Genomic DNA, 12,589 nt, shown 5'->3' on the forward strand with positions numbered 1-12,589 from the left:
TGGATACAATGTTTATAGAATTTATTTACACAAGAAAAATACAACAAAAGCTCAATATGACAGATGACAGAAAATTTGGCAGCATCACTACTTTAACACCTCCCAGTCTGTGTCCCCTACCTGTCCTGGTATGAAGTAGGCGGGTCCCTGTGGTGAGCTGGGGAAGGGCAACTGTTGCCCAGGGATCATCATCATTTGAGAGCCAGGGCCCGGCTGGTAGACGTGGGTGGGCGTCACAGGGCGAGGGCCGCTGCTGGGCGGGACACCCCGAGGGCCGCTGCTGGGAGGCAGGCTGGCCCTGTTGGTGTAATAGGGCTAGAGAAGAGGTGGGGGAGCAAACCAAGGTGGAAGATGAAGTAGAAATGTGGAGGGTGAGAAAAACAAGTGAGGATGAACAGTGATTGAGAGGACAGGGAACAAATGTAGAGGACAGTGGGAAAGACAAAAGAGAGAGGCCACAGGAAAATATGGGAAGATAAATGGGATAGAAATAGGGGTAAAATAGAGAGGGACAAATAAAGGAATTATTAGTAAACTATCTGAAACCTCTGACACAAAAACCATCCCCTGTGGTCTTGTATGATTTTTATCTCTTGGACCAAGTGGAGCTAGCTTGTCCAGCCTAACAAGCTCATAGTTCTCATAGTTTGTCCATGAATCTATGGCTAGACTCCAACTGGAAACATATTGGCCCTGCCAGCCAGAAGAGATAAAGCAGCTAATGCTGGTTCATTCAGAGCCTCCTCATTTACATTCTGCTGCTGGCCTGGGAGCTAACTGCCGTAGCCAGCAAAATGACACCAAGCCAACAAAGCACAACACTGCCAAATATTAGACACACACACACACACACACACACACACACACGTGCACTCCTCAAGAGGGTGAGAAAAAAATGGAAGGAAAATCTGAAAGAAAGGGGAAATTGAGTTACCTGTAGTGACCTGAAGCTTCCCTTCAGCAGCGCAAACACAGATCGCACACAGAGACACATCAAATGGAAGCAAGAGGAGGGTGAAAAGGGAAGGTTTGAGAAAAAGAGCACCACAATCAGTTAGAGCAAAGCGCCCAGACACTGTTCGTTCTGAGCCAAGCAGTGAATTAACGAGCAGCATGCAGAGAATAGGCAGAACAGTGAATTCCAAGAACTATAACTGGAAGATGGGCATTAATCACCTAGATGTTTACTTTTTTCAACAATGAGAGAGCCTGGTTTTGATTTGTTTTTTTGTTTTGTTTTATATATATCAAACTAATCACTTTCTCATAACATTTTTATGAAAGCTGGTAAAACACCTGTTTAGGTATACCTTTACATAGGACACTCTTACTCATATTTATATTTAGCTACAGCTATAATTCACTAAAGCATGATTTTAATACATTCCCACATGTACAGTAGGTGAAATATTAAATGAAAATACCTCTTCTGAAATAGTATGACATACTGTTAAATATTTATTACCAGTAATTAATATTCTCTGCCATCAAGCTAAATTTATATTCTATATTTATATCAGAATTTTTGGTATATCATTTAATGAAATGGAGAATTTTCCTCTGTCCTTAATGGATTGATTAATTTCTTAAATTTGGTGGCACTAGAACATGTACTGGTCCATGTCAAGTTTGAAAAACTAACTTTATTCTTGTAAGTTTATGTATAAATATTTCCTAAAAGCAACAATGGTCACCCCTAAAACATAATCATGTTATGATATCAAGGTATTTAGTCAAAAAACTACTGTGGTATTTGATTCTGTCAAGATTGCCTAACGTTAGTGTAGCTCTCCGTGAGGATAGTCCTTTAGTCAAAGCACACCTTGGAGCCTCTCAATTTTCTCAATCTACTTCTAATATGTGTTAGAGGAGTCAGTTGTGCTGTTAGTACCTGTTGGTGTATAGGCCGGGGCCCTGGGGCAAACTAGAGGAGGAGAGGCAGACAGGGCAGGGGTTAAGACAAAGACAAAAGCACAAGATCCATGCTTCACTCTCCACTGACAGACTCCTTCCAGTTCTGCACCTTTACACGCGCACTTAAAAGGTTATACTGATAACATTAATCATTTTAAAAAATTCTGACGGGTCCAAACTGAATGTTTTGTTTATCTCTGTGTGAGAAGTCTGACGTTTGGTTCCTGCTTCTAACAAGGCTTGTGAGCCAATGGTATAACGTTGTTGGTATCACGTGGTATAGTTACAGTTCTGCATATTTAAACTAAATAAACAACTACTACTGACAGTTATAGTCCTGTCCAGTTACCTAATGATATAGTTCCCTCAAACAATGTAACGTTATAATGAAGATGCGTATCAGAGGTAATTTAGAAGTGGGCCAGGGTCTGACATAACCGATGGCCCGGGGCCAGTACAAGTTTATGCAGGGCAAGTTGATTGACCAGTCACTGGTCCGTCCAGACCAGACTTTAAGAACGGGGGGATGTGGGATCCCAATATATTACCAATGTGTCATGTCGAAGGTAAATTAAAGTTAACCTTCGACTGAACTACTGTAAATCTGCTCATTATACAGTTTAGACCCAAATCGTGACTGTTATTGAGGGTGTCATCTCATATAGCAGTCTAACGTTAGCCTTATTATGAGACACTTAGCTGAGGTATTTGTGGCTAGCTAGCCATGTAGCCAGCTGCGTTGAGCTCAACAGCTATGGTACTCACATTAATATCAAAAAATTACTGACATGATCATACAGATTTGTTTACAGCAAGAAAACACTTCAACTAATGTTAGTGTTAGCGTAGACCTAACGCTAGCTAACGTCAACTTTTACTGTAGCTGTCTGTCTAATGTGGAGCGCTGTGGGTTTTACTAGCATCCCTGCAATGTTCTGTACTGTACTCTTTGACTGGATTAAAATGTAAATATTTATCTAATGTCTTATAGTGTAAGGATGATTTGTCATTTTATGGTAAGTGTTGCAATATAGGGCCCCTACTAAATGATGGGGGAAAAAAGGGTTACCTAAAGCTAGCTAGCCATATCCTAAGATTACTATAGATAACGTTACATGAAACACCACCACATAAAGTAACCTAAATCTATAACTAATGTATAGTTATATGGTGCAACATGAATTCATTACTCTATCACGAAAGATTAATCACTTGATTTGACTGAGTCTGAGTCTCACTCCACTCGACCATGAAATATGCAGGTTGTGCAAAGAACTGGCAACCACTGGAATGGAACTGAAGGGGGGAGGGGGAGTGCATCATCTAGTGGCTGGATGTTATCAATGTTATCACCTTTACTGTCGTTCAGACAGTCCGAAAACAGTGGAAAGCTGCTTTCCCAATAGTCATACAGGAGGGGTCTTAGCTTTCTGAAACAGACAGCCAGGCCCACTTTCTGTACTGACTGTACTTTTTCTTGATTGGTTTTAAATTGAATTGAATGATTAAAACTGTAAAAAAACAAAAACAAAAAAAATAACCATGATTAATTCTTTCATTTAAAACTTGAACTAAGAAACAAGGGTCTGGCAATCTATTGGTCAATCACTAATCAATTATAAAAAATGCAGTTGGAGCGGCTTGCATTTCCTCCAGTCAGTTAGGAGTTAGCAATAAGGAGTAAAAGAGTTTACATCATGTAGAGAGGCTCAGAAGCTGTGATACTTTGTGAGGTAAAGCACAAAGGACAGGCTGACACTGACAGTTAAAATGATGCAGAACTGGTGAGAAGTAGGCAAACAGACATCCAGGCATTCTAAGAAATTCACAAATGGATTCAAGACACTGTACTCTAGATTTTCTATTGGGAAGATTTCAGATAGCGACAGTGAGCAGCAATTATGCCAAACTTGCACACATTTCCAGCAGGAATAAAAGACCTCACCACTCTCTATTCCAACTTTTTATCCTGATTGGTTTCTGTCACTCATGGCACAAAAGTGAGGGTTAGGAAATAAACGAAACTAATTTTCAATTCATAATGCACCAACGAAGTTAACTCAATAACTTGTGTGGAACAAGATACATTCCTGCACCAGAAAGGTGCAGTTTAGCTGTTTTATTGACTACTGTCTCTGAAATGCGATGGAAGAAGTATTTTTCTCTGGAATGAAGCAAAGTCCACCGCTGCAAGTGTGCTGTGGGGTCGGTGAGCAGTGGGCAGGCCTACCTGTCGGGGCTGTGGCGTTGGGTTCATTTGTGGAGGCGGTGGGGTGGCAAACACAACAGAAGAGGGCTGCCCAGGGGGGAATGAGGGCTGCAAGAGACAGGAAGTGATATCAACAGCAGAAGAGTGGGACACAGGAGGAATAGGGAGTGAGAAGGCGAGGATGAACAGTAGATAAGTGGTCAGCAAGTGCACAGGTACTCAGGTACTGAGGCCGATATTTGTGGTCACATAATTCTGCTTTTTTCAGAAACCACTATCTTTTCATATTAATGGGGAGGAGACAAAGGGCATAGAAGTGTGTTCTTTGGAATACACACTGCACCTTAAGCAGAAGGAGGGGAAACTTTCTGAATTTGATTATACTTATTTTAAAGAAGACCATGGGGTATCAACCACAAGTTTTGTGGGCCTGATAACAATGAAGATGCTGCAGGCTACATTGGCAACTCACAATGTGATGGCAAGGTTGGAAATGGACATACTAGCAGTTGTAACCATGGCCTTAGTTATTTCTGACAATCACTATGGAGTACAACAAGTGTGTTGTGGGACTTTCTGCTACATGGTTGAGAGTTGTACCAAAGAACGGCTTGCGGCTGCTGCAATCATTCTACACCAGAGAGAGAATATTGTTGTGTGATCTGCTTTTCATTATGTGCACAAAATGCTGCCACGACAGCCCTTTTTCTTTGAGAAACAAAGTGGGATAAAGCAAGACGTCCTAAAAGAGCCAATACAGGACGTTAAGTAACAGGGTTACTTACCTGTGAAAGGCCAGGGAGGGGGCAGGGTGGGGGTGGAGGGGGTCCTGTTATAGGCTGTGGTGCTTTATTCATTTCACGGAGTTCTGCATGGGGAGGCAGATGTGGACCTGTGCACAAATCTGAAGAGATGGGGGGGTTAAATTGGTCTTTGCTTATAAAAATTACCAGGCATTTACCAGGAAGTTATTGTCACATTCAGTACCACAGTGGTGAGGCCTAATGGGCCAATGTAATACAATGTGTAGCAGAAAGAATAGCGTGGAATGTGGTACATTTTGTTTTTAGAGAATGGGTAAAGATTTACTTAAATAGGTATTTGAAAATTAAATTAGCAGAGCTCGAGTTTAAGTAACATTCAGATTTAACTGGAGGATTAAACTCAGTTGATATTTCCTGTTAATAGTCACAGCTCATATACTTACATTTATAAATCTTTTAAAGGTCCTAAGTGTGGTTACACTGAGGAACGTTTTTTCCTAAAAGACAGACAGAAAAAGAAACCTTGTTAACAATGAGTATGGATATTGGCAAACAGCACATTTCAAATAGTTTACATCATCTACGATAACCTGATTTTTTTTTTCAACCAAAGAACTTACTATGTACCAAACAGACAGGAAGTGTAAAGGCTGGTACGACATCCAGTGTGTTATGATGATGTCAACATCATCTTAAAAAGGCAGAAAAAAAATGAGCATACTGTACATTAGTGTGAATTACAGTTTGAAAGTGAAAAGGTTAAGTTTCAGAGGTGTTTTTAACCAGAGTATTGTAAACAATAAGTCTTGTTAAATCCATTAGTATGGGACTAATTAATTGAATACTGTCTTAAGTACACTTGAAACAGTATTTGATCCAGTGAAGAATGAAAGCAGGTGGGTCATAAACATTACTACCTGTAGCTCACATTACAACAGTCATTTTAGCCCACAGGGTCTAGCTCACCTAACAACTTTTTCATACATACAACCTCCTAACAGGCCTATGTATTAGCAGAAATATGTTCATATCCATCTGGTTAGTTCTATCAAAACAAAGCTTCATAGCAAGTTACCAAAAATGTAGAATTTTCTTTGCATGTTTCACATTCACAGAACACTTGACATTACCTGCCACCACTTTCTAACACAACACTTTGTGCTTATAGTTCAGCAAAAGTAGGCATTTAACTTAAGCAACCAGAAGCTAAAGTGAACTGAGTTTTGTTGACTGTCAGCAAAAGAAACCGCAGAGCATCACAACTGAAAGTTAGATATTTGGAGGAGGAGGAACTTTAATATTTAACTTTGTTGAGAGGTAGAAAGGAGGCAACAAGGAAAGGTTTTTGGTACATTACCTGAATCAAAAAATATACACAAAATTAGGCTAATACTACCTCGTCAGGAAAATAAAGGAAAATTAAATGCATTTATCTCAGCATGCCTCCTAACCACTTTCTCTCCACCATCGCATTCGTCAATCACTGTCATCCAGTGGATAATTTAACGTTTTCTCATTTAATCCAATCACATTTACAATACAATCCATGTCCAAAAAACAACTGCATAACAGTGTCTGACCTTACAAAGGTTACATGAAACATTTAATGTCCCGTTACACACAGAAATTTGTCTGCTTAATGTCCAAACTGTCAGTTCTGCATTGTTTATTTCCTGGACCATTTTGGATGACACTTTGTTGCTAAAGTACAAATTACTCCTTGTCCATGTAGGTGGAATGAGAATACAGATTATCAGTGTTTTTTAACTCAGGAAAAGTGATCAGCAGCATACAAATTCTATTGGTCTTGTATCAGTACAGATCTGATACCAGTGCTCTTTCATTATTCTGTTTAAAATCTGTTTACCTTACTGAGTGAAACTGATGATGATGATGGAATCAATTGTTCATGTAAGGTAACATGAAGTTGAAACTATACATCAGTGACCTAAAGCGGAGACATTCAACCAATGCTATTTTTGGACTTCTGCAAATGTGAATTTTATATATATATGAACCAAATCCTACAAAGTCCTGTTTTTGTCAGAATGGCTGAAACTAGGTAGACATTTTTTTTACACGATACTGTCACCCCACTGACTCAAGGGTCATTTCCTGATTCCATTGTAATCATCCTCCTTAGGTTATATAGTCCTTGCAATAATGACACATTTGGTATTCATAGTCGAAGCCTACATTATCTCTGTCACTGACACACACATGCCCCCTTTCCCTGATACACACTCACACAGAAGCAGCAGTGTAAAAAGCCTGAGTCATGATGAATCAGGTATTTCCCTCCCCCCCTTTTTAAAGATGGTTGTAATCATGACTGTTTCCATGACTATACCAACACACAAACAAAAGAAAATAAAAAGATAATGTATTTTAACTGAGCGAGAGATGAAATCCTTGGCTTAGAAAAACACTGACTGACATTGATGGTAGGCTCATCCCCAATATACTGGAGCCTTGGAGCTTGGAGACGCCGACAATATAAAAGTAGGAAAGACTGTAGAGGGGTGTCAGGCAGCAGTACAAAGCCTCATCCACAGACAAAAAGATTGTCAGACAGCACAGGGCTGGCTGGGAAATTAAATGCTGAATAAACAATATCAGGGCTAAAAGAGGGTCTCTGACAAAAAACCTACACTGCCTCACAGGCTTTACTCCCATCACTGGGGAACACACTAATAAAAACCTTTAGTTGTTCGGGGGAATGCTTTACCCTAAAGTGGTGAGACGTGGCCGGCTTCTTTAACAACTACTGTGCCAATGACACACACCATCAACACCATACAGGTTAGTCTGCAGAATTTACAAAAAAATAAATCAGTACAAATCCTGTGAGCAGTCTGCAGCACTACAGAACTAGCAAAGAGGGGTCCTCGTTTTTGCAGGAATCTGTGTTTTAGGGGAGTTATGTGAGCTAACGCAAGTCACCCCCACCTCACCCCACCCACTAATCACAGTCATACGAGCTGATCTGACATGCACCACTGTGGAGATCCAGCCACCAGCACCACTGCTGGTGAAACATGCTCCTTCAACTGTTGCATAAGCCTCTGTATGCACTCCCATGACCTGCTAAGGAGAAGAGGGAGAAAACATTTGCTAAAGAAGTTGGCTATCATATCACCTATAGAGGGTGTAGCCACTGCGAGTTTATACACATGATCTAGACTCACTGCACATGCTGTTAAATACCTTAAAATGGCATTTCCCCAATACTATCTATTCTGAGAACTAAGCAAACTTTACTGCCTGGTGACGTCAGTGAAAAAAATACGAGTCACTGGCTTTATGAGTTTACAGCCGGCTGCAGATTAAAAGATAGTTTACAAATGCCTTAATATACATTGTACATAGTTACTACTTAGTAGTCCTAGTGAGTACTACTTAGACTGCACTTGCACACACTGATTGCTCAGCTTCTGCTAAAAGCCTATTGCCCCTTACTTATGCTTTCAGTTAGTAACTCCTCTGTTACACAGTTCACTGGCATGCAGGCTGTGATGGCAGTCTGTACCTGCCACAGAACCACTGTGTTGGCTGTGGTAGTGACACAAAAGCTCCAGTGGTGGAAGGCTTCACTTAACTCAGCTCACTTTAACTGTGGAAAACTATAGCTTAAATTTAGCCTGCAGGCCAGATAAAGGGGAGCAAAATGCCTTTACTGTAAAACAGAGTAGTGTTTTTGGTCCACCCTTTACAGGCAGAACCAACACATTTTGAACAAATTAGGCCTATATTCAAGCTGACTGACATAAACAGAAGGGAGTCAAAGTTATCTACACTAGCAATTAGGTTTCTGCAGTACCATGCTACTTCTTAAAGGGGCATTCCACTGATTTAATACTGCATTTACATAAAATTGGGGGACTCATTTAAAATAGAATGTTCAAAATCAAAGCACCAGAGGCCAAGATATCATGACTTTTAGTGCCAAGTCTGGGTTAGGTTCCAAAAACACTGGATACTATATTTACCACAATGCAACCCAATCTGACATTCCCCATCTGGTATATGCCCACATCTTTTAAACACCACACCCCCAGTTTGTAAAGCTAGATATCTGTTACAAATTTGAAGTCTCAAGCCCAATCTGAGATAACCCTGATGACATCATCAGCATCATATTTAGAAAACTTCCTTCAGAGCCACAGATGACATTGTACCACTGTTTCACAAGCTGACTAGTGCTCCTCATGAGAAGAAATCTTTATCTGTAAAATTAGTGGAGTGCTCCTTTAACATAAAGCTACAGCATCTTAAACACAAAACAACACTAAATAAAACAACAGATTAAACAGAACAAACACACATTTACAATACTGCTCTGACACTGGTCAATACCTGAAACAAAATTGGTTTCCCATGATCACATTTCCAACCATTAAGTGTCAGTGACAAGCACTTAACTGCAAATGTGGCTTCAGTCAGACATTTTAGGATGAGATGGATGCGCAGACAGTGAAAGTTAAGCTCCAGTGACACAGCATCACACCAGCACAGCCTGTTCTGACCAGCACCCCCATGTTCCTCTGGTTAAGTAATATTCTGCCAAAACCCACACGTGCCCAGACTCTAGGCTTTCAAGTTTCACAACAGGAAGCTCAGTAGTGTCCTTATGTCAGGCAAACTGTGACAGCCTAGCTCTGACACATCATGTATTTGTCCTGCGATTGCACTTCAGCTATTAGTTTCATTCATTCACTCTGACTAAAGCATGTCTGAGTCGAGATCACTGCTTAATATTCTCCTGGACTTATGAGTGGTAATCTAAAATGGATGTTCGTAGATAGACAGAGACAGGGATAAACATCTGCCTAGATTAGCTACATGGTGCCCGTTGCCATGCACAGGAAACTGCATCCATTTTGGACCCAAATTCTCAGCTAAGGTCACATGTCTGCAGTCCTTAACATCAACCCCATGCCTCCCGCATCAAGCAAGGTGAAGTGATCAACAAACGGCTTAAACGTGAACATACCAGCGATGCCGCCTTCTAAACCAACAATCTGACACAATGTCAGTGACAGAAGACAGCTGCGACGCTCATACCAAGCTAACTAACCAGTGGTAAAAGACCGGTGTTTCGTCTGCTTATACTGTGGGACACTTTTGCTACGACACAGGGGCGTGTCTGCCTGTCTCACACACACACACACACACACACACACACACACACACACACACACACACACAACGTACGACAAAGACAGCTTTGCATGGCATTAAAATAAACACACACCTATCAAACACTCGGCCTCGCCAAATACGGGTGCGAAGACGTGCAGCTGTATGTTGTGCTGTTAGCCATGTTGCTAACTTTCCTAGGCCCAATCTGGATTTACCACGTGGTTTCTCCTGCTATTGGCGCGATGCACACTCCAGCTGCCGGCTTCATGCCAGCCACACCTCAACCGATATCGACTATGACAACCATCTATTTCATGTAAAGCATAAACCATACCAAACAAACGACGCTTTAAGGTGTCAGCTGTTAAGACAGACGTAACGGTGGTCGTGTCCAATGAATGGGAATACTAACCTAGATAACTGTCAAGCTAAGGAGGTGGCTACTGGTTATTAGCTCGCACATTCGTATTCAATAGCTCAATATGCTACTCACATTCAGTAACTAACTCTGCTTGAATGCTTTGGCTAGCTAGGTATGAACACTGTAGCAGTGCTGTCAACGGTGTCGTGACAATAAAGAGTACTGTAACTAGCCAGAATGAGTCAGGCACCTCCGGTTCACTTCGCAGCATGTCGCCCAGTTTAACAGCAACATCACCATTGCGACAGCCTGCGTTAACATGCATGCATGCATTACAGGGGATGCTGTTTATTGGGAGTTGCTGATTGGAAATCCCATATTTACCAAGTTCCCGTGTAGCATAACTTCCATTACAGCGGCTAATTTGAAGGCACAGCGACCTGTCAACCAACTCAGCAAGGCCCTAATGAAGGTGGCACAGGCTTCAAGGTTCAAAACAACTGTCCTGTCATATCAGTCTCCAACCCTCTTTACCCTCCACCGGCAGTGTCTCATAATTCCTTTATGCATGTTATAACTGCCACTAAATATTTGACAGCATATAGTGTCACATATGTTTTGTTGTCGGGGTACCTAGAGGAGTAACGTTTGTTTGGCTCATGAACAGAGAGACACTGCTGCATGAACAGGCGGACTGTTTACGAAAAGACCTTTTAACCACCTTTATATACTTTACCGCCAAACAAAAATGGTTTCAGATTGCTGGCACCAACGTTACATCGCCATCACATGGTTTCAGTTATCAAGTTATCAGTATGCAAGTTATTTAAAATCACAACTGTCAACAGACATCTGTTTATATACAGCTAGGCTGGCAAATATGAGAACACAAGCCCCAACATTGTCTGCTGGGAGGCTTGCACCAGGGCAAAACACGGCTTCGACACAGCTAGTGATTTAACCTACTACTACTCATATAGCCTGTTGTGTAGCTAACTAGCAAACGGTTGGATAGCTAGCAGCATGAATTAGGTTAACCGGCGAAAACAACATTGTGATGTCTATTTGTTGCGTGTCATATATAATATATTACACACAATATAATGTGTTTCAAAACGTCACACAAGTCAGGACTCAGCTGTCTATCGTAGTGTTAGCTTGCTAGCTGGACTAGCTAAAGTGAAGAAAGAACACCCACGTCGCATTAGCATGGAATGCTAGCAACCAGCTAGCTAGCTAATCCCTGAAAACACAGCAGGAACACCAGTCAGCAACAACCACTGAATAAAGTCACCACAGCTAGGTATATCTCCAGGCTAAAGGGCGATATGTACATTTGAATGTCCTTCTCGAGTCTCTATGTAACAGCGACTTGACACCTATCTGAATATTTGAGCATTTTAATAAAGAATTTAGCTCAGTAGCCGTTACCTTTCTCTCCTTGAGTCCGCAGAGCCGGACGGACGGAAAATCTTCCCGGAAGCCGGTAGCTAGGTAATTCCGGCAAAATCCCATCACGTGAAACTTGCCCAGTAGTCATGCCCACTCCCATGTATTTTGATATATTTTGTCGCCTGGGTTATCTTAATTGTGATAAACACGTTTTGATTTGTAATGTTACCCAAGACATTTAAACTTTATCCTAAAATAAAGCCATTTTTCATGCAGATAAAAATTTTGAATTTTACTTAAATTTAAGTTAGCCACCAAAATGTTCCAACATTAATTAGATTGACTATTGTTAAATTATACGTTATAGTATAGGTTCAACAACTGCTTTGCATGGAGCAGTAAGAAAATTAATTAAAACTATTTTCATGTGCTAAAGCTAAATACTTATCAGCCGTTGTTTATGGGACAAGCCTGTACGTTATATTGCATGACTTCAAGCGAAATGGTTAACACAGCTAGTGCAGGATATCTAACATTTTAATTGATAAAAAAATAACATAAAATCAACCATGCAATTCTATCAACAATAAATCTTCTAAAACAAAACCCTTATTACAATTTTGCAAATGTCCTTAAGGGTAAACTGAATTCAATGACATGAAAGACCAAGCACACACAAACTGATGGCATACACCGGAAACCGGGCCCAAGAGAGGGATGTAGAGGCAGTGTCATATCTGCTTCACAGAGGTTTAGAGAGAGAAACAAATTATACACTTATCTAATAAAGCAGTTCTGTCTGAGTAT

General features: G+C 40.8%; 1 protein-coding gene across 1 annotated transcript in view; it reads right to left on the reverse strand.

Annotated features, from left to right (window-relative positions):
- Nucleotides 1–11,920, reverse strand: part of LOC122879504 (eukaryotic translation initiation factor 4 gamma 1-like) — a 42,957-nt gene extending 31,037 nt beyond the window's left edge. Inside the window, exons 1-7 of the mRNA XM_044203675.1 lie at nt 11,822–11,920; nt 5,331–5,384; nt 4,909–5,027; nt 4,145–4,231; nt 1,892–1,924; nt 935–955; nt 121–315 (exon numbers count right to left, since the gene is read on the reverse strand). Of these exons, the coding sequence (XP_044059610.1) occupies nt 121–315; nt 935–955; nt 1,892–1,924; nt 4,145–4,231; nt 4,909–4,980 (408 nt within the window). The 5' untranslated portion in view covers nt 4,981–5,027; nt 5,331–5,384; nt 11,822–11,920. The remainder of the gene's footprint in view (nt 1–120; nt 316–934; nt 956–1,891; nt 1,925–4,144; nt 4,232–4,908; nt 5,028–5,330; nt 5,385–11,821) is intronic.
- Nucleotides 11,921–12,589: the final 669 nt, after the last annotated feature.

Source organism: Siniperca chuatsi, linkage group LG7 (genome assembly GCF_020085105.1).
Source record: "Siniperca chuatsi isolate FFG_IHB_CAS linkage group LG7, ASM2008510v1, whole genome shotgun sequence".
Lineage (NCBI taxonomy): Eukaryota > Metazoa > Chordata > Actinopteri > Centrarchiformes > Sinipercidae > Siniperca > Siniperca chuatsi.